Below are 25657 nucleotides of genomic sequence, written 5' to 3' on the forward strand. Positions count from 1 at the left end.
TCTCTTTCAGGTCATGTTCCTGATCGTTTCTCTGTGGCTTACATGGTTCTGCCAGCACTGCTGTTCAAGCAGGGCTCTGACTTCTCAATATGGGAGGACTCGGATGGAACGCAAAGTCCACCCCTCTCATACCATTGGCATGACTTCCTGAAGATACTGCCAGCTCAGTGGCAATACCTTCCCTTTCTCGGCACAGGAGTCGTTAGTACCTAGCTCCATGGGGCCCCCCACAACAACTGCTGTTTGGCCATACTGGGGGTCTTGGGCACAGTATCCACCTTTTCAACCTTCCCGATCCACCCAAGAGGAGTCTCCCATCACACCACTCCACCTTTCATCAAGTAGATGTTCAAAACCAGGACTGGAGGATGCACCGATTAGCCTGACTCTGATACTACTCCCAGAACCAGAGTGTTTCCCCTCATTGTCTCTGTATCCAGCAGTGTCGTCTACTCCTTCCTCCCCTCTGGATGACTGGATCTGGTGGTAAAGAGTAGCTGATGCCCTCCACTGGAGAAAGTACAGGACAGCCTACATCAGTTACTTGATACCTTCCATCCGTCAGTACTGGCCAGGGTGGTACTACCAATGAACAGTGCCATTTTCCAGCTGTCCCAAACTGTCTGTCATGCTCAGGCCACTTGTGTTCCCACCCCAAAGGGGGTGGACAAGAAGTATTATGTAGTGGCAAAGAGGGTTGAGTTTCTGTTTTCTCACCCTCCACTGAATTCTCTGGTTATACAAGCAGCAACAGAACTGGCCAGGCAGCAACATCCACATTCAACTCCAGTAGACGAGGGTACGAGATTGGACTTCCTAGGTAGTAAGGTCTCTTTTTTTGGCCAGCCTTCAGTTTTGGATCTCCAATTACCTGGCGTTATTAGCTAAATATGACTCTCTAAATTACAACCAATTAGCAGATATTGCAGACAAGCTTCCCCAGCAGGATCGTGCCTGCCTCCAGACTGTCTTAGAGGAGGGCAAGCTGGGCGCCAGGACAACGCTCCAGGCTGCTGTGGATTCAGCAGACACATCTTTGTGCACGGTGGCCACCGGCATAATCATGCAGAGGAAATCCTGGTTGTACTCTTCTGGTTCCCCCAGGGAAGTGCAGAATACCATTGAAGACCTCCCTTTCAGTGAATCTCACCTTTTCAGCTAGAACCCCGACAAGTCCCTACACTCCCACAATGACTCCAGAGCCACTCTGTGATCACTGGGTATCTGTACACCTGCACCCAAGCACAAGTTCTACTACCCGCCTCCTGCACAACAGTTCAGAGTTCCTCAATTCTTTCATCAGCAATCATAGGAGCCTCCTCGTAAGCATCAGAAGACCCAGTGGTCCTGTCCACCTGGTCAGTCTGTTCAGTCTTTGACACCACACACTCAGCCTTTGCATAAACGATTAATTCTGAGTGAATTTAGAGAACCATCAACTTCCTTGGATCCTACCATACTTATGACCCACCTCTTCTTTGGGGGAAGCCTAGCACTCTTTCTGCCAGCTTGAAGTGTGATAATAATGGACAGGTGGGTCTTGGATGTCACTCGACATGGCTATATGATTGAGATCACGATGCTACCTCATCCACATGTCCCATCCCGATCCTGCCTCTGGGACCACTCTCATGACTGTATTCTTGCCCCAAAGGTTGACTCCTTACTGCAAAAGGGAGCAATAGAGGCTGTTCCTATTGCCTTGCAAGACACAGGGTTCTAGTCCACATATTTCCTGGTACTCAAGAAGAAGAGAGGATGGAGACCAATCTTAAATCTCTGTCTCAACCGCTTCATATGTAAACCAAAGTTCTTCCAATTAGGGGTGTGTGCACTGCGTGCATGTTCGTCGGAAGATTTTTACCCTAACAACACTCGGTGGGTCGGCTGAGGTGCCCCCTGGAGCGGCACCACTTTGGCGCCGGATATATACCCCTGCCGACCCATCACCCCCTCAGTTCCTTCTTACCACCTGTGACGGTCGTTGGAACTGTGGAGCACAGCATAGCTGATCTCCACCTCCCTAGCTTTTCTCGTGTTTTCTCTACAGGTAGTTGTAGATAGTTCAATAGTTTTACAATTATAGTTAGTTGTTAGTGTTTTGTATATAGATAGTGTGTATATAGTATTTGGAGGGATCGGGGATCATCCCCCTTCCTCCAGCCTGGTACCAGGGCCCATGCCCAGGTCACCGGGTTTCAAACCATGCTCGGCGTGTCTCAAGCCGATGCCACCGGGAGATCCCCACGACTCCTGTCTGAAGTGCCTTGGGGAATCCCATCTACCTGATAAGTGCCGCATTTGCAAGGCTTTTAAGCCTAGAACGAAGAAGGAGCAGGACTTTCATTTGAAGCAGCTCCTAATGGAGGCGGCACTTAGCCCGGTGTCCTCAGTACCGAGCACGGTGCAGACTCCTTCGGTTCGAAGCGCTCCTTCGGCACCGGAACGATCCGGCACCGCTAAAGAACCTCGGCACCGACCTTCTCTGGCACCGATAACATCGTGGCACCATTCGCTGTCTCCGCGGCCTAGGAAGCAGCACAAACCACCTGCTGCTTCGGCACCGCCTGTGCCGCCACCAGAGCAACAGCCCAGACTGGATCGCCCTACCAAGGCATCTACTGCGGCTACACAGGCTTCGGCACTGTTGATTCCGGCTCCACAAGGGCCGTCGAGTCCGGTGCTCCAAGGCTCCCCAGTGCGCACCGTGGTTGAGCTTGGTCTCCCGTCCACTCCGGAGACCTTCTCCACCGCCCACGACCTGATCGCGCTGACGGAACCTGGACCACCTGGATTCAGTCAATAGGTAAGCCTGCCTTGATGAGGCCTGCCTCCGTGGGAGTGACTGATAAACATCGGTCCCGATCTTGGTCCCGCCGACAGTCCCGATCCCACCGACGGTCCCGGCGCCGCTTGCAGTCCCGGCACCGCTCTCCATCGCGGCACCAGTCGTACTCTCGGCACTGTTGTACCTCCCGTACACCCGCCCGGTACGGTCGGTACCGATCCTGGCACCGGTCATCTCGGAGCCGATCTCGACGCCGCAGATCATTGTCGAGATCCAGGTCGGCCTCCCGGCACCGCTATAGTCGTTGGTCCCGGTCTCAATCGCGGTACCGCCGAAGATCCCGGCACCGGTCTCCTGTTCCAACCCGCGACTTAACAGTTTGGGATGGCGCAGCATCTCAGGGACGCTCAGCCCCCCCCCCCCTTGGCCTTCGAGGCACAATTCGTCATCTTCTCAGGCGAGGAGCGGCTACTATGTCCAAGGTCATGACACAGAGGGCGCTAGTCAGACCTACGTTGAGAGTCAAGATCCGGATCAGGGACCACCACAATGGTCCTTCTGGACACCTTGGGCATACCATCAAGCCCAAGGTGCCCCCTCAGATGCCTCCCGGTCAGCCCATTCTGACCATCGCATTCCTGAGACCACCGTTAGCCGTCCTCCTCCTATGGACACAGATGACATTGTTGTCCCACCAACCAACACTCAGGCCCCGGCTGTACCTGACCCCGAACACCAGGACCCACAATACAGGAGCTTCCTCAGGATCACCTGGTTCCTGGTCTTTCCTCCTCCTCCTCGCCAGATGAGGCAGTGGCAGGCACATCCTCCTCTGGTCCTCCACCAATAGATCTGCGAGCTCACCAAAATCTCCTGCGTAGGGTGGCGCAGAATATGAACCTCCAGGTGGAGGAGGTTCCAGAAATAGAGGACCCGGTGGTTGACATTTTGTCGGCAGATACACCTACCAGGGTTGCCCTGCCATTTATCAGGACCATTCAGGCGAATGCGGATACAATCTGGCAGTCCCCAGCATCTATTCCTCCCATGGCCAGAGGGGTGGAGAGGAAATATACGGTGCCATCCAAGGGCTATCTGTATGTACACCCTCACCCTTGCTCCTTGGTCGTACAGTCGGTTAATGAGAGAGAGTGGCATGGCCAGCAAGCTCCTGCCCCAAGTCCAAGGAAGCCAGGCCCCTGGACTTATTCGGTCGTAAGATCTACTTAGCAGGGGGCCTTCAACTTAGGGTAGCTAATCAACAAGCTCTCCTAAGCTGTTATAATTATAGCACGTGGACCTCCATGGGGAAGTTTAAAGAACTTGTTCCCCAAGAGTTCCGACAGGAGTTTGCGGCCTTACTAGAAGAAGGCAAAAAGGTGGCAAGGACTTCCCTTCAGGCGTCCTTGGATGCGGCGGACTCTGCAGCCAGAACTCTAGCCTCTGGAGTGGCCATGCGGCGCATCTCCTGGCTTCAGGTGTCCGGCCTTCCGCCTGAGTTTCAGCAAACGATTCAAGACTTGCCCTTCGAAGGCCAGGGCTTATTCTTGGTCAAAACTGATCCCAGGCTCCAAAGCCTAAAAGATAACCGAGTGATCATGCGCTCGCTGGGGATGCACACCCCAGTAACCCAGCGCAGACCCTTCAGTCCCCAGTCTCAACGCACCTATCCTAACCCTCGGCCATGGCAGGACTTCACTAGACGACGTGGCTGGGGTAACCGTAGGAGGCAATCTGGTCCCCAAGGGGGTCAGAATTGGGGCCCCCCAAAACCACCGGCGGGGCCCATACAAAACTTTTGAAGATATGTTCGAGGACAGAGCACCAGTTTCTTTCCCGGATCCTTCTCCACCCTTCTGCAACCGCCTTTCCTATTTCCTCCCTGCGTGGTCCCGCCTGACCTCAGATCGTTGGGTCCTGCGCATGGTGGAATTGGGTACCAATTTCAGTTTGTTTCACGCCCCCTTCCCACCCTCCCTCCCCGTCCCTCTTCAGGGACTCCTCTCACGAGCAATTCCTCGTACAGGAGGTACAGATGCTCCTGGATATCGGAGCAATAGAAGAGGTCCCAAAGGGGCAAGGGGTTTTACTCCCGCTACTTCCTAATTCCCAAGGCAAAGGGGGATCTAAGGCCCATCCTGGACCTGCGTGGACTCAACAAATTCATGGTAAAGTTGAAGTTCCGCATGGTATCCTTGGGAACCATTATCCCTTCCCTGGATCCGGGAGATTGGTATGCCGCCCTCGATATGAAGGATGCGTACTTCCACATAGCGATTTACCCACCGTACAGACGATACCTTCGCTTTGTGGTCAACCAGCAGCACTTTCAATTTGCGGTCCTTCCATTTGGCCTCTCCACAGCACCAAGAGTATTTACAAAATGTATGGCTGTCGTCGCGGCCTCAGTCCGTCGACGTCGCATACAAGTCTTCCCGTACCTCGACGATTGGCTCATTCGAGGCTCCTCTGAGACGCAAGTGCGGTATCATGTGCATCTCATTAGAGAACTGTTCAGGCAACTCGGCCTTATGCTCAACATCGAAAAGTCCACTCTGGTACCCACACAGAGGATAGACTTCATTGGAGTGATCTTGGACTCCAGTCTCGCCAGGGCTTGCTTACCACAGCCCCGCTTTCAGCCAATGGTAGCCATAATTCAAGGCCTCCACAACTTTCCGACCTCATCGGTTCGCACGTGTCTCTGTCTCCTAGGTCACATGGCCGCCTGCACTTTCTTGACCAGACATGCCAGACTATGCCTCCGCCCACTTCAGACCTGGCTTTCCTCGGTGTACCGACCGGGCCACAACAGCCTGGACATGATTCTCACGTCTTAGCCTCCTTGACTTGGTGGCTGAACCCCTCCCTGGTCTGCGCAGGGATGCCTTTCCAGGCCCCACAACCTTCGATGGCCCTGACCACAGATGCGTCATCTCTAGGTTGGGGCGCCCACCTTGCGGGACTCCGTATGCAAGGCCTCTGACCTGCCCAGGAAGTGACCCTGCACATCAATGTGGGGGAACTAAGGGCAGTATGTCTCGCGTGTCAAGTGTTTTGTGAACACCTCCAAGGCCGTTGTGTTACAGTATTCACAGACAACACAACGGCCATGTTTTACATCAACAAGCAAGGCGGAGCACGCTCCTCCCTCCTTTGTCAGGAAGCCATACACCTCTGGGAGTTTTGTATAGTCCATTCGATCGATATGGTGGCGTCCTTTCTCCCAGGAGTCCAGAATACCCTGGCAGATCACCTCAGCAGATCTTTCCTAGCTCACGAGTGGTCGATTCGTCTGGACATCATCCATTCTGTTTTCCAGAAGTGGGGATTTCCCCACATAGACCTCTTCGCCTCTTGCGAGAATCAGAAGTGCCACGTGTTCTGCTCCCTCCAGGGGCGCTCCCCGGGCTCCCTCTCGGACGCATTCCTGATAACTTGGAACGACCATCTGCTCTACGCCTTTCCTCCATTCCCACTGGTCCACAGGGTCCTGCTCAAGCTGCGCAGAGACAAGGCCCGTTTAATCCTGATTGCTCCAGCGTGGCCAAGGCAGCACTGGTACACCACGTTGCTCGACCTGTCGTTGACCGACCCAATTCCTCTACCACTGTGGCCTGATCTCATAACTCAAGAACACGGCAGGCTACACCACCCAGACCTGCAGTCCCTCCATCTCACAGCATGGATGCTGCATGGTTAAATCAATCCGAGCTGCGTTGCTCCGCCTCGGTACAACAGGTGCTCCTGGACAGCAGGAAACCTTCCACTAGGTCCACATACCTGGCCAAGTGGAAGCGTTTTTCCTGCTGGTGTGCCCAGAACGATACTGCCCCCATGCAGGTACCAGTCCCTACCATCCTGGAGTATCTCTGGTCCCTGAAGCAGCACGGCCTAGCGGTTTCGTCCATCAGGGTACACCTGGCAGCCATCTCAGCCTTTCATCCAGGGGAGAACGGACGTTCAGTCTTTTCTAATCCTATGGTTACCAGATTCCTTAAAGGCCTGGAGCGCTTGTACCCACAGGTCCGTCGTCCGGCCCCTACATGGGATCTCAATCTAGTTCTAACTAGGCTCATGGGTGCTCCCTTCGAGCCGATGGCCACCTGCTCGCTGCTGTACCTTTCCTGGAAGACAACCTTCCTAGTCGCTATTACATTGGCGAGGCGAGTGTCGGAACTTTAGGCCCTCACAGCGGACCCCCTGTATATAGTTTTCCATAAGGATAAGGTACAGCTGCGACCACACCCCGCCTTCCTCCCTAAGGTGGTGTCTGCCTTTCACATCAACCAGGACATCTTCCTCCCAGTCGTCTTCCCGAAACCGCACTCCTCATGTAGGGAGCAATAGCTGCATTTCCTGGACATACGTAGGACTCTCGCCTTTTACATCGAGAGAACAAAGCCCTTTCGAAAGACACCTCAACTCTTCATAGCGGTGTCAGACCGGATGAAGGGCTTACCGGTCTCCTTGCAGCGAATTTCATCTTGGGTGACGTCTTACATCTGTGCCTGTTATGACTTGGCTCACGTTTCAGCTAGCCATCTCACCGCCCATTCTACTCTGGCTCAAGCTTCATCTGCCGCCTTCCTGGCCCATATACCCATCCAGGAGATCTGTATGGCAGCCACCTGGTCATCCGTGCACACCTTCGCTTCACACTATGCGTTAGTGCAGCAGTCCAGAGATGATGCGGCGTTTGGTTCAGCGGTACTTCAGTCCGCGACATCTTACTCCGACCCCACCGCTTAAGTAAGGCTTGGGAGTCACCTAATTGGAATCGATATGAGCAAGCACTCGAAGAAGAAAAAACGCTTACTCACCTTAGTAACTGTTGTTCTTCAAGATGTGTTGCTCATAACCATTCCAAACCCGCCCTCCTTCCCCTCTGTTGGAGTAGCCGGCAAGGGTATATATCCAGCACCATAGTGGCGCCACTCCAGGGGGTGCCTCAGCCGACCCACTGAGTGTTGCTAGGGTAAAAATCTTCCGACCAACGTGCACGCAGCGCGCACACACCTTATTGGAATGGATGATGATGATAATAATAATAATTGGAGATATACCTATCTTCTAGAACTGGAAGGGACCTTGACAGGTCATCGAGTCCAGCCCCCTGCCTTCACTAGCAGGACTAAGTACTGATTTTTGCCCCAGATCCCTAGGTGGCCCCCTCAAGGATTGAACTCACAACCCTGGGTTTAGCAGGCCAATGCTCAAACCACTGAGCTATCCCTCCCCACCCCCAAATATGAGCAACACATCTCGAAGAACAGTTACAAAGGTGAGTAACCGTCTTTTTTGTATGGTCAGCCTTGCAGCCATTATATCCTCACTAGAAAAAAGGCATGTGGTTTATGACTCTCCATATATATGCAAGACACTTATTTCCACGTAGATATTCGTCCTACCCATAGGCAGTTCTTGAGATTCACCGTAGGCCCTCAACACTTCCAATACAAGGTTCTACCGTTGGGACTCACCACCGCTCTGTGGTTTTTCACCAAATATTTTTCTATAGTGGCGGTCCATCTCCGGCATCAAGGAATCCTTATATTCCCTTAGTTTGATACTGGCTGCTAGCAGCGCAATCCAGACAAGAAGCTCGAGCCTCGACTGCCCTGCTGCCCCTACTCCTTTCCTCTCTGGGGTTGCTCATAAACATAGCTCCCACAAGCCTAAGAGTTCATGGGGGCATGAATTAATGTGATCTCTGTGTGTGCATGTCTACCAGAGGACAGGTTCCAGATCCTGCAAGAACTGATTGCCATGGTGATTTCCAGTCATTCTGTTCCAGCCAGAACCAGCCTTTCCCTTCTTGGCCACATGGCAGCATACACGTAGATCACTACCTTTGGTCATATCGCTTCTGCTATCTACAGCTCTATTCTCTTATGAACCATTCTGTGGACCTCTTCTTGACAGTTCCCCCTGAGGTTCTCTCCTACCTTTGATGGTAGACAGACCCAGTTCAGGTTTACACCGGGATACCCTTTCTTCCATCCTCCCCATGATCATCACAGATGTATCACTCAATTGATGGGGTGCCGACATAGGCGAGCACATGACATAGGGAACTTGGACTGCTCAGGAATCCAGGATGCACATCAACCTCCAAGAACTTAGGACGGTAAGAAAAGTATGTCATGCATTTCTCCCATCCATTCTCTCCCATGATGTTCTCATCATGGCAGACAACACCACCACTGTTTACTACATAAACAAACAAGGGAGTGCGAGGTCATCAGCACTTTGTGCAGAAGTGGTTCGTCTCTGAGACTAGTGCATCGCACACAAGATACTGTTGTTAGCAGCCTATCTTCTGGGGAATCAGAATGTGATTGCAGACTCTCTCAGCAGGAAATTCATGGCTGATCACGAATGGGAGCTATGTGACTCTGTTGATATTTTTGACCTCTGGGGACTCTGACCAGAGACCTTTTTCCCTCCTGCACCAACAGCAAATGCATCCTGTACTGCTTCTTGGGCGGGGCTCGGCACCCTTTCCCAAAGTGATGCCCTGGTCTTCCACTGGCTGGACTAGATCAGTTTTTTCTTTTCTCCTCTACTGTTCCTGCCATGGGTCCTCACAAGATGAGACGGGAAAGAGCTATGGTCATCCTGATCACCCGATTCTGGCCTCGGTAATTCTGGTTTCCCCTCCTTCTCTGTATGTTGGCGCATCCCCCTGCTTCCGCTGCCGGTTTCTCCAGAGCTGCTCACACAACACAGTGGCAGAATCAGATGTCCCAATCTGCGGAAATGTCACCTAAGAGCTTGATTTTTTTGGATGGGCATCTTCACTAGAGCAGGAATGTTCATCAGCAGTGCAAGACATCCTCTCAAGTTGCAGCAAAGAGTTCATGAGGCAGTCCTATAGGGGCAAGTGGAAACTTTTCATCTCCTGGTCCCAGCAGAAGGGTCTTCCCACTGAGGCTGTGGGTATTCCTCTTTTTGTGGACTATTTCCTATCCCTGAAGGCATCAGAACTTGCTCTTAACTCCATCGAGGTGCACATGGCAGCTATTAGTGCTTTCCACCCCCTTGTGAAGGGACACTGTGTCTTTATGTACCCCTTGACTACAACAGGTTTTGGAGAGGCCTCTTACGGACTTATCCTCCCATTTAATCTGTAGCTTCCCAGTGTGATCTTAGCCTCATCCTCACGGTGCTGATGAAATTGCCCTTTGAACTGCTGGCCTCCTGTGCCGCCTTTCCATGAAGGTCACCTTCCTGGTAGCTATTATCTTCACAAGGAGGGTAGGCGAATTGGGGGCTATGATGGTGGATACCCCCTTTACCATGTTCCATAAGGACAAAGTTTCCCTGCGCTTGCACCCCAAGTTTTTGCCAAAGTTTGTTTCCCATTTTTCATCTCAACCAACCCAACCACTTGCATGCATTCTTTCCGAAAGAGCATGCATTAGTGGAAGAATGACACTTTCACTCCCTCGGCGTCCACAGGGCCCTGGCCTCCTACCTGCAGAGGACGAGGTCCTTCATAAAGTCCCCTAGGTTGTTTATCACTGTAGCAGAAAGGATTTAGGGGCAAGCAATCTCCACTTAGAAGCTTTCCAAGTGGATTTTGGGGTGCATTATGCTCTCTTGTTGACTATTGGGACTTTCTCTGCCCTTTGGAGTATGAGCACAAGCATTGACTTTGGCTGCGCTTCACGACATACTGCTTACGGACATATGTTGGGCAGCCACCTGGAGATCTTTACATATTTTCTCTTCTCATTACGCCTTGGTGCGAGACTCTGCGACAGGTGCCTTTTTCAGCGCAGCTGTTTTCTGTTCCCGTCATTCTTCCTCTGACCCTCCTCTTAACTAAGTACTCTTTGTCAATGGCTTCAGTGGAATACAATAGGGAGCATCACTCGAAGAAGAGAAGGTTACTTACCTGTAACTGGAGGTTCTTTGAGAGGTGTGTGGGCCCTATCTGTACTCCACTTCTCCTTCCCCTGGGGACTTCTTGGATTGCGGTGGAGAAGGAACTGAGGGCACAGTCTGTCTGCCCTGCCCTTTTTCACCTGGGACAAAAGCATGAGGTGAAGCAAGGGTGCATGTGTGGATGAATGCACACTACTACTTTCAAAATCTCCAGCTCCGGACAGATGATGTATGCGTATAACCCTCAGTGAGATACAGATAGAGACCACACATCTCAAAGAACCTCCAGTTACAGGTAAGTAACCTCCTCTTCCCTTCACCTTGCCCCAACATACCATATCCATATAGGTTGCAATCCTTGTCATACTGGTTTCCTTGGAACTTGCAGACTGCTTAGAAATTCTTATCAGCTGAGTAAGTTAACTCCATCTCATATCAAGGCACAGTCTGCTACTGCTCAAGCAGCCTCCTTTGGCTTTTTAAGAGGCATCTCTATATTTGAAATCGGAAGAGCTGCTTCTTGGAGCTCCATACATGTTTACAAGCTAATATTCTCTAGTGTCAGCCTCTAGATCTGATACACAGTTTGGCAGGGAAATTTTACAGTACTTATTTAAATAGGACTCCTAGCACCCAGCACCTTAGAGAGAGAGAGAGAGAGTTTGTTAGTTGCCTTCAGTGGGATCTATGTGGATAAATACTTGAAGAAAAATGGTTACTTACCTTATAGTAACCATGGTTCTTCAAGATGTTTTGTCCACACTGATCCTATGATCTACCCCCCTTCTCTGCTAATCTGAAGTCCTTTTAGCTTTGAGGATTTTGTATTGGTGAAGGAACTGAATAGCAGTTAGGACTGCCCTGCTCTTTGTGCCCTCAAGGGAAGGGCTTAAGGACATTAAGGGCTCATGCAGGGGCCCAATGTACACTGCTAGTCAAAAAGAATCCAGTCTCAGGTGCATGCACATACTGAGTGGTATCCATGTGGATAAAACATTTTGAAGAACCAGGGTCACTGTAAGGTAAATAACCATTTTTATTAGTTTTGGAAGGAGCTACATCTATTTACAGAAATTGATAGCTTTGTAAAGTAGTAACTTATAAAATTCCTGGTAGTGCATCCAGTTAGAATGTATTCAAATTATATATTTGATATTCTTGTCATTTGAATGCACCTGTTTAATGAGTCTTCAAAAGACTGTTTTAATTTTATTTCTTCTAAAATGCCACTGGAAAACATATTGAATACAGAGTCCCAGATCCTGAAAATGTTCCCTTTGGATGGATCTCTTGTACCCATATGGAACAAGTTGCAGCATCAGGGCCAGAATTAGTGCAAAAATGCTTTCGCCTTTAGAGCACTTAAAATTTTTAGAATAATCAATAAGGCCCTGATAATGCAAACACTTTTATGTATCTGCTTGAGAAGATATTTCTCACATGTAACTTATGGTGGACCACTTTGTACAAGTTTCAGAGTAGCCGCCGTGTTAGTCTGTATCCGCAAAAAGAACAGGAGTACTTGTGGCACCTTAGGGCAGGTCTACACTAAGGGTGGGGTCGAACTAGGGTACGCAAGTTCAGCTACGTGAATAGCGTAGCTGAATTCGAAGTACCCTAGTTCGAACTACTCACCCGTCCAGACGCCGCGAAATCGAAGTCCGTGGCCCCAAGGTCGACTCTGCCACCGCCGTTTGCAGTGGTGGAGTACCGGAGTCGACCGCGGCGCTTCCGGAGTTCGAACTATCGCGTCCAGATTAGACACGATAGTTCGAACTCCGAGAAGTCGATCTCACCGCGTTGACCCGGCTGGTAAGTGTAGACTAGCCCTTAGAGACTAACAAATTTATTTCAGCATAAGCTTTCGTGGGCTACAGCTCACTTCTTGTGTAGAATGGAACACACAGACAGGAGATATTTATACATACAGAGAACATGAAAAGGTGGAAGTATGCATACCAACTGGAAGAGTCCAATCAATTGAGATGAGCTGTTGTCAGCTGGAGGAAAAAAAACCTTTGAAGTGATAATTGAGATGACCCATAAAAGGTGTGAGGAGAACTTAACACAGGGAAATAGATTCAATTAGTGTAATGACCCAACCATTCCCAATCTCCGTTTAAACCTAAGTTAATTGTATCTAATTTGCATATTAATTCGAGTTTCGCAGTCTCTCTTTGGAGTCTGTTTTTGAAGTTTTTTTTGTTGCAAAATTGCCACCTTCAAGTCTGTCACTGAGTGGTTAGAGAGGTTGAAGTGTTCTCCCACTGGTTTTTGAATGTTATGATTCCTGATGTCAGATTTGTGTCCATTTATTCTTTTGCGTAGAGACTGTCCGGTTTGGCCAGTGTACATGGCAGAAGGGCATTGCTGGCACATGATGGCATATATCACGTTGGTAGATGTGCAGGTGAACGAGCCCCTGATGGCGTGGCTGATGTGATTAGGTCCTATGATGGTGTCACTTGAATAGATATGTGGACAGAGCTGGCATCGGGCTTTCTTGCAAGGATAGGTTCTTGGGTTAGTGTTTATGTTGTATGGTGTGCGGTTGCTGGTGAATATTTGCTTCAGGTTGGGAGGCTGTCTGTAAGCGAGGACTGGCCTGTCTCCCAAGATCTGTGAGAGTGAGGGATCATCTTTCAGGATAGGTTGTAGATCTTTGATGGTGCGCTGGAGAGGTTTTAGTTGGGGGCTGTAGGTGATGGCTAGTGGTGTTCTGTTATTTTCTTTGTTGGGCCTGTCCTGTAGTAGGTGGCTTCTGGGTACTCTTCTGGCTCTGTCAATCTGTTTTTTTCACTTCAGCGGGTGGGTATTGTAGTTTTAAGAATGCTTGATAGAGATCTTGTAGGTGTTTATCTCTGTCTGAGGGATTGGAGTAAATACGGTTGTATCTTAGAGCTTGGCTGTAGACAATGGATCATGTGGTGTGTCCTGGATGGAAGCTGGAGGCATGTAGGTAAGTATAGCGGTCAGTGCGTTTCTGGTATAGTGTGGTGTTTATGTGACCATCGCTTATTAGCACAATAGTGTCTAGGAAATGGACCGCTTGTGTGGATTGGACTAGGCTGAGGTGGATGGTGGGATGGAAATTGTTGAAATCATGGTGGAATTCCTCGAAGGCTTCTTTTCCATGTGTCCAGATGATGAAGATGTCATCAATGTAGCGCAAGTAGAGTAGGGGCGTTAGGGGACGAGAGCTAGGGAAGCGTTGTTCTAAGTCAGCCATAAAGATATTGGCATACTGTGGGGCCATGCGGGTACCCATAGCAGTGTGTTCCATTCTGTGCATCCGAAGAAGTGAGCTGTAGCCATGAAAGCTCATGCTGAAATAAATTTGTTAGTCTCTAAGGTGCCAGAAGTACTCCTGTTCTTTTCACTTTGTACAAGAAATCCTATCACAGACTGATCTCCTTTACCAACACCTCTGTTCCCAAGTACTTAGTTCTCAAAACCTTTTGTTTTGTGAATGACCTGGAAGATCCCTGTGGACAACTGGTAGTCGAAAGACAATAGATTGAGAGTTACTACCCTGGACTAATTTGGTTTTATTTTAAATGTACAAAAATGTGGGTTTTTTTTTTTTTAAGTTTCAAATTGAAATGGTACAGTGTTCTTTTAGGGTTCCTTTTTTCCCTTCTATACATTAAAATGTTCTCAAAGTGCAGAAACGTGTCAGAATGTCTGATATATCAGTGCGTTACATCTCTGAAGATTTTGACGTGGAAATTTTTTCTTTTTTTCTCAGCAAATTTGACAGGCCATGCAGAGAAGGTGGGCATTGAAAACTTCGAACTCTTGAAAGTTCTTGGAACAGGAGGTAAGACTTTTTTTCTTCTGAGGTGACCTTTGGAAGTAATGCTCTTTAGTGCAGCTCTGTTTCCTAGCTCAGTTTTTGGAAGAAATTATCTAGAGAGTAATTGGAACAAATTATTTAGGGGGATTTGTCTTATAAAATAAGGCAAAGACAACCTGGGATATGTAAAGAACAAATATGCACAATTATATCATATCAATTTTTTTCACATAAAAGAAGCATCCTTTTGAAAAGATGGTCAAATAGAACAACATTGACTGGTGACTCACATGACAGTATAACAAAACATTTAAAATCTGGTACTAAGTTATAAGGCATACGCTTGAAGTTTTCATTAAATTCTTCAGACCGCTACAGTTGATGAAGATCATAGTTTGTGGAAAAACAGGAACGTCTGCCTCTTCATCAACTGGAATCTTCATTCTTTTTAACTACACTTTTTCACAGAAGTATCATTGGCGGCTATATCTCTTTTGTCATGCAAGCAGAATAGCACTACTTTTTAAGAAGATAAATGAAAGCACTAAGTATTGGATTTTGAATTTTATTATGGTAGGGGGAGCTTTGCGTGTGTGTGCGTGCATGCACTTTTAAAAGAACATTTAGAGCTAGAGAAAGATGGTGGGTTGATCTTTCAGGAGACAAGATTCCCTCTCTGTACGTAGAAAATGTACAGTAAGAGTAACAGCAGTATATGCTTCCTCTCACTGTTTTTGCCGCTGTTCTTCAGCACTAACTTGGAGGAACAAGGGTTGCAGTGGTAAGAAGGGATTTCATATCTGTGGCTGTTCAATGATTGTGCTCTGTGTGATTGCCAGAGAATTCCAATTATGAGAATAGATTTTAATGTGGTGGGCACTTAACTGCTGAGATCACTGAGTTCTCAGTTTAACTGAGATCACCAATTCCTTTTATATAAGCCATCAAATAATCCGGAGTAGGATAGTGAGGACCAAGGGCGGCTCCAGGCATCAGCGGCTTTGACGGACCTTCCGCGGGCATGCCGTCGAATCCGCGGGACGGGGGACCTCCCACAGGCAAGCCGCCGAAGGCAGCCTGCCTGCCGTGCTTGGGGCGGTAAAATACCTAGAACCGCCCCTGGTGAGGACTCATTGTGACTACCAAATTTGAACTAATTAGCAAGAGATGCAATATGGAATTTTGCTATCAGTCAAAAGCAGTTGCCAAATTGCTTATTCTCCTCAGAGAAATCAAAATGTCCTACATTCCTGTTTATGTCAAAATCAGAGAAGGAAGTGTAAATGGGAGAAAAATAAATTGGGGCAATGCCTTGTGCAGAAGCAGGGAAAGATCTCATGATGCTCCCTGCCCACATGGCGGGGGGAAACACCTCGCACACCAAGCATCTCAGAGCAAGTGGAAGAACATTCTCCAGAGAAAATTAACAATCCTAGTATCCATGAGAAACATGGACAAATGTCAGAGGATACCCTTCCACATTCCACTCATCTTGCTGTGGAGTTTCTGTAGCTAGATTTTCAAAGTTTTTAGGAAAAAAGAGTGGGGGGGGGGAATCCACCAAGATCTAAGCAGGTGCTAGCTGACTTCTTTTCCAGTGAAGAAGGAGCCTTAGGAGGCTGTGATGCACAAATTTTATATTTTAAGGTAGATGGAATTAGTGTGATCATCTAGTGTCTGACCTGAATAAAACAGGTCATAGGACTTCCCTGAATTATTTCCTGTTTGAACTAAAGCATATCTTTTAGAAAAGTGTCCAACCTTCATTTTAAAGTTGACAGTGATGGAGAATCCTCCATAATCCTTGGTAATTTGTTCCAATGGATAATTACCCTCATTCTTAAAAAATTGTCCCTGATTCCTAGTCTGAACTTGTCTAGCTTTGAAGTCCAAACGTTGTATCTTGTTATATGTTTCCTTGCTAGATTGAAGAGCCCTTTCTTATCACATTTCTTTTCCCATGTAGGTACTTAAAAACTGTGGTGAAGTCACAGTTAACCTTTCCTTTGTTAAACTAAGCAGATTGAGCTCCTTATGTCTATTCCTATAAGGGAGGGGTTCCCAAACTTTTTCTCCTGACGCCTACCTGTGCAGTTACAATAGGCATTATGGCCCACTATTAACACTTCTTCTTGAGGAAAAATATTAATTTTGTTACATACATATAAACTAACACTAAATAAACAATGTATGTTTACTTTTCATTTTAATGTAAATGATTGTAATAATAGAAAGCCTTAGCAATATGCAGTCAAAGAAATGCTTCAAGATGTTTGAAACCAAGCAGTTTTAGTAAAACTACACTTGAAAAAAATGTGTTCAAACAGGGAAAACACAATTTGTATAAAACTGAACATAAGCAATGCAACAACATTTTTAAGAAAAAGTTGTTTGATTTTAAAACAAAATAGTTGTCCAACTTTGAAAACGATATTGTTTTCTGTTTTTTGTGTGTAAAATCTGAATTTCTGTGCGGGGTAAGTAAAGACCCAACCCTATTCTCTACTAATTAGAAAAGAGTCAAATTCTTTATATTTTTAGTTATAATAACTTACAGTCCAGGAGTCATCTTAGTGGGATGGATTTGCCTGCTTCTCCTTGCACTGGGTTTCAAGCTGGTAACATCTGTTAGTGAGGCTCAACCTGATCTCATTTTCAATTTTCAGCCTTTCAGCCAGCTCAGGGTGCAGGCAGGAGGTAGTTAGGAGCTTTGTCTCTGGGGGAGTATAACTCAGGGAGCATGAAGAGGTGATGGCTACAGGCTGTGTTAAGGCAGGGTGGTAGCTCAAAGTGCAGGCAGGGGCTATGTCCGAAGAGGTGCTGCTGTGTCCGAAGAGGCCCGGCCTTGCACTTGATCCCTCATTAGCACAGTGGGGGGCAGCTCTGCTCCTTGTGGCTCTGTGAGTCCTGTACTGTCCTGCACATTCACTATGGCTGTGGACACTGAGGACTACAGTTACTTGAGCCTGGCGGGTGTGGCATCCATTATTCAGCCCACATGGGGAAGCTGATCTGGTTGCTGTGCTCCCCCCCCAGGGACCTTGGGGCTGGAGGGCGAGTGTTGATGCCAGGTGCTCTGTGCGTCCAGGTCAGTTTCTCCATGAGGACTGTGCTTTGAGGCGTCAGAAGCTGTTCTCCCACCTTCCCCTTACCCAGCCCAAGTGGGGAAACTGACCTGGACGCACAGAGCACCTGGTATTGCTACTTGCCCCCACCCCCAAAATGCCACCCATGATGGCAGACCACACGGGACAGTGCACAGCCTACCTTTGGGCTGCGGCCCACAGTTTGTGAGCCCTTGCCTATAAGGCATACTTTCTCATCCTGTAATCTTTCTCATGACTTCTCTCTGAACCCTCTTCAATATATCAACATCCTTCTTGAATTGTGGACACAAGAACTGGACATAATATTCCAGTAGCTGTCAATCCAGTGAAAAATACAGAGGTAATATCACCTCCCTACTGCTACTCAAATTTCCTGTTTATGCATCCAAGCATCACATTAGTCCTTTTTGCCACAGTGTCATGCTAGCCACCATAACCTCAGAATCATTGCTTCCCAGGATAGAGTCCCCCACTCTGTAAATATGGGCTACGTTCTTTTTTTTTAAATGTATGGCTGTTACATTAGGCAATAGTAAACTGCTCTGTATCAGTGACCTGTCCTCATTATTTGACTCCCTCAGTCTTTTGTTATATGCAAACTTTATCAATTATGATTTTAATTTTTTTTCCCCAGGACACTGGTAAAAATGTTAAATTATGTTGGGCCGAGAATGATCAAGTCATAATTACTTGTACCTATGCTACCACGAATTTTTAGCTCTTCAAGGGAGTGTGCATGTCCGTTTCACTTCGGGGTATGTGTATTGTTGTCTGATTTTAGGAAGCTAATATTATTAATTTGATAGTATTGATTATAGGCTCGCCAATTAATCTGATCAGAAGATAATAAAGTTCTTGTCCCAGAATCAGGCTATACAGAGTTGGCAAGGATCCTTGGGATGTATGACAGGACACTCACACTGAGACAAATGTAGCCTTAAAGACTTTTATTGAGATAAATGGAATAATAATCAAATAGTAATCAAATGGTAAAATAGAGTTATAAATGCAATAATATTGTTCTAGAGATACATGTGATGGTATATACTATAAAGCTTTTGATTAATATACTCACACCCTTCCTTGATAACGTGGTGGTAAGAGACAAAGGACTAGCCTCGCCTCTGGCATGCCAAGAGAGTTCAGGTCCAGGTTCCTCAATTCTTGAGTGGGAGTATAGAGCTTAGGAGAAGCTTAAGAGCTATCAAAGCTAATTTAGAGTTTTACTTAACTGACTTAAAACTTACAATTAGGAACTAACAGACTAATAAACAAAGAAGCCTGAAAACTTGAAACTTGAAGCTTAGAAACCCTGAAGCTTAGAAGCTTCCTTGGCATGGTGGGTCACCTCTCTTTTAGAGCTAGAGTACTTGAGCCCTCCTTCTATGTCCAAACTTAGTTTCCTCCTCCACAAAATGTTAGGGTACACTTACTCCATAAGCTGGTATTGATGACATATACATACATATTAATGACATTAGATCATTCTCGGATTTATTTCTGTCCTACCGGTTCTTTAGGTTCTTTCCATGTGGTGTACCTGTTACGTTTACAGAGGCTATGAACTTAGGAAGCCTCCTGTGCGAGCCTTATGCTTTAGCTCATCATCACCTATCTAGGTGAAAGGTCCCAAACATATGTGTACTAACTTTGCCTTAGCTCAACATAACAAGTATGACCTATAGTAGAGATGTACATAATATGTAAAAACAATAACCGTGTAACCGATTAAAATTCTGTCAGTTACACAGTTAAATGTTTGACCGGGGAATTAAGGGTGTGGGGGGTGCTGCAGCATTCCCACCTTTTAGGGGGGATCCCTGCTGCCAGCCCTGCCCCCTCAACTCCATTCAGGCAAAAGCGCTCTTCCGACACAGATTTCTTAGTTTCTCCTCATTGATACAGTACAATCCAGCCCTCAGATTTCGGCCAAACGTTGTCTCCAGCTCCTGAGGCACAAGGCTGTGGGCACATCAGTTTTTGCTCACGCCAGACTACACATGAGGTGCCTCCCAAGCATGGTGTGGTTTGATTTACAGGCTGCACAGAGACAACATAAGCAAAGTACTATCAGTGTTCACCAGGGTCAAGCAATCCTTGGCAGGGTGGATTTGATTTAAATCAAATTGATTTTAAATCATGATTTAAATCACTAGTCAGGAAGACTCGCTTTAGTCATGGATTTCTACATAACAGTGCATTCTTGTTGGTTGTTATAACCTTAATACATATTCTTCACAATTCAGAGATAGATGTAGGTTTCATTTTTAGAAGGTACACACTATACTTTTTTAAAGTGATTTATTTTGAAAACTTTTCAGATTAGTTTTACAGCTATATCAGAAAATGAATGATTAGTTATTTCATTTACTAAAGGTAATTGAAATAGATAGTTCACCTCCCAATGACTTCATAAATATCTCCAAGTCAAAAGGTTAATCATTAATATTTGAAGGATTTTCTTGCCATGCTGTATTAGGAGGAGAACATCACCAGACAGGCATTTAAATTGTTTTATTTAACTAAAACAATGTTATGTATTCTGGATTTTTTTCTTCAACAGCAAATATATAATATTTTAACAACACAAGCATATGAATTTTTGAATTTAGTTAAACATTCAAGTCTCTTAAAATCAGCTTTGTTTTTGTTAAAATTGTTTTTAACTAAAATAGTTAAATGAAATATATTTTTAAAAAAAACCCAAAATTAAATCGACTATGTCAACCAGGTCAACATGAGAAACTTAAGATATTGGCTTCTGAAGCTAACTCAGTCGTCTTCACCTTCATTTTCCTGTTTGTTCATAATCTGGAAAAGAAAAACAAGCTTTCCTGCTTTTTCAGGTTCCAAACCATTTCTCAATTTGGAACAAATTAGTCCAAAGGTAGAAAATAGTCTTTCTACACCGGCAGAAGAAGCTACTGCTGTTAAAAGTGAGATTATCACTTCAACAGTCTCTGAATCCAAGTACTTAAGAGAGTTCCACCAGTTCACTGGTGGGATTTTCTTTAAAACATCATCAGCAAACATATATTTCTTGAATGGTTCACCCTTAGCTCTGAAGTTTATTATAGTTGGCATTATGGAGGGATGATTGCTGGATGTCTATGTCATAGCCAACTCCTCTTTTTCAGCAGTTAAGGTGTGACCCTGGTACCGAGTATTGAGAATATTTGCAAGAAAATGAGCTGAAGACAGTGCTTGTCCCATTTGTTTTTTTAATGCTTGTAATTTAACTCTGTCATTGCATGTTTCTCTTTTTAAGATCTTTCAGTTCCTTCCAAATTTCAACAGCGTCAGCAGTAAAATAGCTGTTTCCCGGCATTTTGTTCCAGGCTACAGAAATAGGCTTCAGGGTACTCAGCATGTGTTCAACATTTCTCTTAAGCCCAATGTTCAGAACTTTGGCTGTGACAGTACCACCTATTTTTTCACAATTTTGTTCACAAACTATCATCCAATTAGGCCAGTTCTTGATACAATGCTCAAAACAGTCCACTGAGTTCCATCGCATGTCTTGTGGGAGAGTTAGCTTGGTTCCTCGCACTTTTTTTCGAGCAGCTGCTGTAGAGTGGTTGTTACGGAAGTGTTTTGCAATTTCAACATTAGCCTTTATTCTGGAACACTGAAGGCTTTGGCTCGGAGGTGCATCAAATGAGCACTGCAACTGTATGTTATTCACTTGGGACTCTCTTCTCGTCCTGGATACATTTGCAGCATTGTCTGTGACCAAGCTGCAGTCTAGACATTTGAAATTTTTTTTTCAGTTTGTTATAGATTTTATTGCTACTTCTTGTAAGTATTCGGCTGTGTGCGCATTTCCTGATGTATCAGTTGTTCCACCCATCAAGACACAGCGGGCCTGAGCACAGGTGGCACAGCGAGCTGAGGCTGTGGGGGAGGTGGACAACAGGGGAGGGGCCGGGAGCTAGTCTTCCCGGCTGGGAGCTCAAGTGCTGGGCAGGACAGTCCCGCGGGCCAAATGTGGCCCGTGGGCTGTAGTTTGCCCCCCTCTGCTTCAGACCTTTTGCACACTGCTCAATTTCTCTTTCAGACACTTTATCCAGCAATTTGCCTGCGACATCTGCTCTGTTGGGTGGACTGTATCCTGGTCTTAATGACTGAACCATGTTAATGAAGTGTGGGTTCTCAATCATACGGAAAGGAGAGTTCGTTGCATAAACAAACCGGGCCATTTTTTCATCAATTATCTTTTTGTAATCTGTTGGTTCTTATCACAAACTTATCTATGGTCATTTCTGGATGATGGAGATTTTTTTTCTCTTTTTGGTACAGATGATATACTGTGGCTAAGTGACATACATGATGTGACCGAAACACTATCGTTGTCAGATAACTCTGAAACTATAGAAAATGATGGTGATCTTGAGGGAAGACTGAAAAAATTAGGTTGGTTTAGCCTGGAGAAGAGAAGACGAGAGGAGACATAACAGTTTTCAAGTACATAAAAGGTTGTTACAAGGAGGAGGGAGAAAAAAATGTTCTCTTTGCTTCTTGTCCTAACCTCAGACGATAATCAGCTTAAATTGCAGCAAGAGCAGTTTAGGTTGGATAGTAGGTGCAGATATTTCATGATAATCCGTGTGTGCTTGTGCTTCTCTTATGTTGGTGGATCCCAAGCCAAATGTTTCTGCCTCAGAAATAATTTTGTTCAGATCTGTATTGAGATCTACACAATAGACTCTAAGGACAGAATTTGGATCTTGATCATGAAATTGAACTTCAGAAAATATAACTAAAATATATTTCTGTATAATGAAAATAAATTGGATTGAAATCAGAGATTATCGAGTGGCGAGACTCTTACAGTGAGCTTCATCTTTGTCAGGGAAGGAATTATAGGTCTACAGCCCTGATTCAAGGTAGTAGTTCCAATGGATTTTAGGAACCTGTGGTGGTAGAGAAAGGATTCTAATTTTAGTCAGTCTGGTGTACATCAGGAGTAACTTCATTGATTTAAATGGTGTTACTCTGGATTTACACTGCTGTAACTCATATCAGAATTCGGCCCAGTGTCTTCAATCTTATGTCTGCCTCTGGTTACTAAAGAATCAGGTTTATTCGCCAATGAATCTTTATATTGATGTTTGTTTAACATGACATAAGTGCAATTTGGAAACCATTTCTAAAATTTATATTTACTTATCAGCTAACTTTTTTATAAGATGCATTCATAATCATAATTACTGCTATTCCTATTTTTACTGCAAGCATTAATTTATAGGAAATGCATTAACATTTCTTGTAATAAGGCGTGCTTCAGTTAAGTAGACTATAAAATGTATAGGTTTTCAATCTTAACTTTCAATTTGAAATAACTTTTTATTAGTCTGTTTACAATGAATGTGGAGTATTAAATTAACTTCTATTTAATAGTTAGGATGCACTTTTCAAAAGGGTCTAATGTAGTTATGTTTCCTACTCTCACTGAAAATCAATAAGAGTTGGGAACCTGACTCTTTTTGGACCTTTAGAAAATCTCATTCTTTATTCACACCTCGCTTCTCAAAGCTCTGTTGTTCTTATGTCTAAGGAGACTTTTATGGAACACATTAACTGTGGGTGATATTGATCGGTTCTATATTGAGGAGGACTGTTCAGAAATTAACAGGCAGGAAGTCAATATGCCTCTGGCCTGGGAAGCAGGTCATATGTGTTTTTATTTATTACAAATACTTTCTTGATTGCCTCTTTAGTATCTTAAGCAGCAGAGAGAGGGACCATATTGAAAAAAACATTTGCAACATTGAAAACACTGGTAAAATACATTAAACATGAAATGGTGTTAAAATAAAATTGCTAGGGTTGCTAAGTCAAGCACTCAAGCTTTAGGAAATGCAAAAATTAAGGTTGCCTGTGCAACCTTAATTCATCTCTGTTGTGTATATGCATTATGACGAAGTCTTTAATTTCCTGATCACATACTATTTTTTTCCACAGTACCGCTGCGTCATTCAGTGCACAGGCCTATTTGCTCCCCTGGTTAGTGATTGATTCCTTTCCATCCATTAAACCAGAAGGGTCGCCTTCTCTTCACATGGGAAGAGAGAGAAAGAAAAAAAAAAAACAGAGAAGCACCTACATTTGGGTGACCTAAATTCCCTGAAAGAGTCCAGGGAGATAGGGGACGCTGCCTACAGGTACTCTGCCTGGAGACGTGAATAGATGAATGTTCAAAAATGAGCCCCACAGGTCACGAGGACCCCCTCTTCCCCATTTAACCCCCCTGCCTGGATTGATATTTGGCTAGCACCAGGAAGAGGTTGATGAGGAGGTCTCATGACTTTGTGGGGTAATGAAGGGAGAGTGTATAAATAAAAAGATGCAGGGAAAACTGCATCCAGAGCCTCAACAAAAATTTCTGATGAGGAGGAAAAAGGGCTGCAGTCTGGTACACTGCAATATGCATGTGCCAGGGTGTCTCTCTTACCATAGGAAAAACAAGGGTTGGAGCATCCAAAAACTGTCAGTGATACACCTGTGCTCATGGCTCCATGAAGGAGCTGCCATCTTATAACCCTGGTGTGCCTTGGACCCAAGGTGAAATACTGGCTGGCCCACCGGGGTTCGTTGCCCTCCCTGGAGTGTGAAAATATCCATGCTCCTGAGCGTCATAGTTGACCCTGGTGTAGACACAAGTAGGTTGACAGAAGAATTCTTCCATTGACATGGCTACCATTACTGAATGAGGTGGTGTTCCTACAGTGATGGAAAAATCCCTTTTGTCACTCTAGGCTGCATCTAGAATATGTGGTTATGTCAACATAGATATGGTGCTGTAGCTATGCCACTAGAGTCCCCGTAAAGTGGACGTGGCCGAAACCAAATTTTTCAGAGGTGGTCACTAACTGTGTACAGCTCATTTTCTGCATACCTGTACCCTGTGGTTTGATTTACAGAAGTGCTGAGCTCACAGGACTCAAATAAATGAGGCAAGGGTCCTGTGGAAAAAACCAGCATGTGATCTTGTAATTAAAGTTTGTATTATAATGCATATGCAACTTTAATTCTGGTATTTCCTAAGTTCGGAATCCTTGACTTTGCAATAGTAACAATGTTCTTTTAACATAGGTTTTGTGCGTGTATGTAATTTTCTTGGTTTTTAAAAAAGCAAACTGAACAAATAAATTCTGTCATGTGTCATCAAATTGAATCCTTCCTGCTTCATCAGTTGTGTTGGAACCTTTAGATTCACGACACAGACCTCTGTTACCTGAGATAAATAGAGTAACTGAAGGCAATAGCAGGTTGTCATCCTCTGTGTAGACAAGCACTAGAGAGGGATGAGACCCGCTTGCCAGTGAGCAAGATGGATAAAAAAATCTATTTAAAAATACCAGATTTTTATATTTATATTAAATACACTTTCTTTCTTAAAAAATAAACCTATTTAAATTTGAAATTATGACCTAAATTTAATATAATTTATTACAATTATTTAAATAATATTCAGATAGTATTTGCTACTATCTAACTCTAATCAAGTTTTAGAGAGTTAAGCCACTGAACCTGGTGCAAGTCCCTAGCTGAGCACCTGGAGCCTGAGTTTGTTGAAGTGCTAAACCCACTTTTGACAACAGTAGCCTCTTGTGCAGGGGCAGAATGAATGAATTAGTCAAACTGAAATAAAGAAAATATTCTAAGTTGAGAAATCAATTGGGAGTTGAAAAAACAGGGAAGTTTGTTTTCCCTGCCAATCTATGAATAAAAAAGAAGCATGAGAGGATGAGATCTAGTAGCTCTAAAATCTTGAAGGACATGGTGACCCAAAACAATCAGTTTAGTTCACTAACTATGATCATACTTCCTTTGTTTAATAAATCAGTTTTAAATGCCAAACATGTTTTGATAAATTTATTTTTATTCCCCTTATGTATCCAGCGTATTCAAAGTAGTTTTATTTAACTAATGAAAACATTTTAAAATGTTTCTGTGCATTTTTAATGAATTCCAGTTTCTATCCAGATGTAGCTTGACACGAATCACAAGTAAAAAAAAAGCCTTAATAATCTAATACATGTCATTCACAGTTTTCTAACATAATGAGAA

At 45.3% G+C, this 25657-nt stretch overlaps 1 protein-coding gene across 7 annotated transcripts in view; it reads left to right on the forward strand.

Annotated features, from left to right (window-relative positions):
- The window catches only part of RPS6KA5 (ribosomal protein S6 kinase A5), a 165387-nt gene that overhangs the window by 31367 nt on the left and 108363 nt on the right, over positions 1–25657 (forward strand). For 6 of the 7 annotated variants that reach the window (XM_039535739.1, XM_039535738.1, XM_039535741.1 and 3 more), the window contains one exon: positions 14430–14501. Coding sequence is in view for 2 of the 7 variants with exons in the window: in XM_039535734.1 (XP_039391668.1) it covers positions 14430–14501 (72 nt within the window). In the remaining 5 variants the exon portion in view is untranslated. Of the gene's footprint in view, positions 1–14429; positions 14502–18216; positions 18340–25657 lie in introns of those variants that run through there. The other variant, XM_039535735.1, reaches the window with a different exon arrangement.

Source organism: Mauremys reevesii, linkage group 4, assembly GCF_016161935.1.
Source record: "Mauremys reevesii isolate NIE-2019 linkage group 4, ASM1616193v1, whole genome shotgun sequence".
In the NCBI taxonomy this organism is placed as follows: domain Eukaryota; kingdom Metazoa; phylum Chordata; order Testudines; family Geoemydidae; genus Mauremys; species Mauremys reevesii.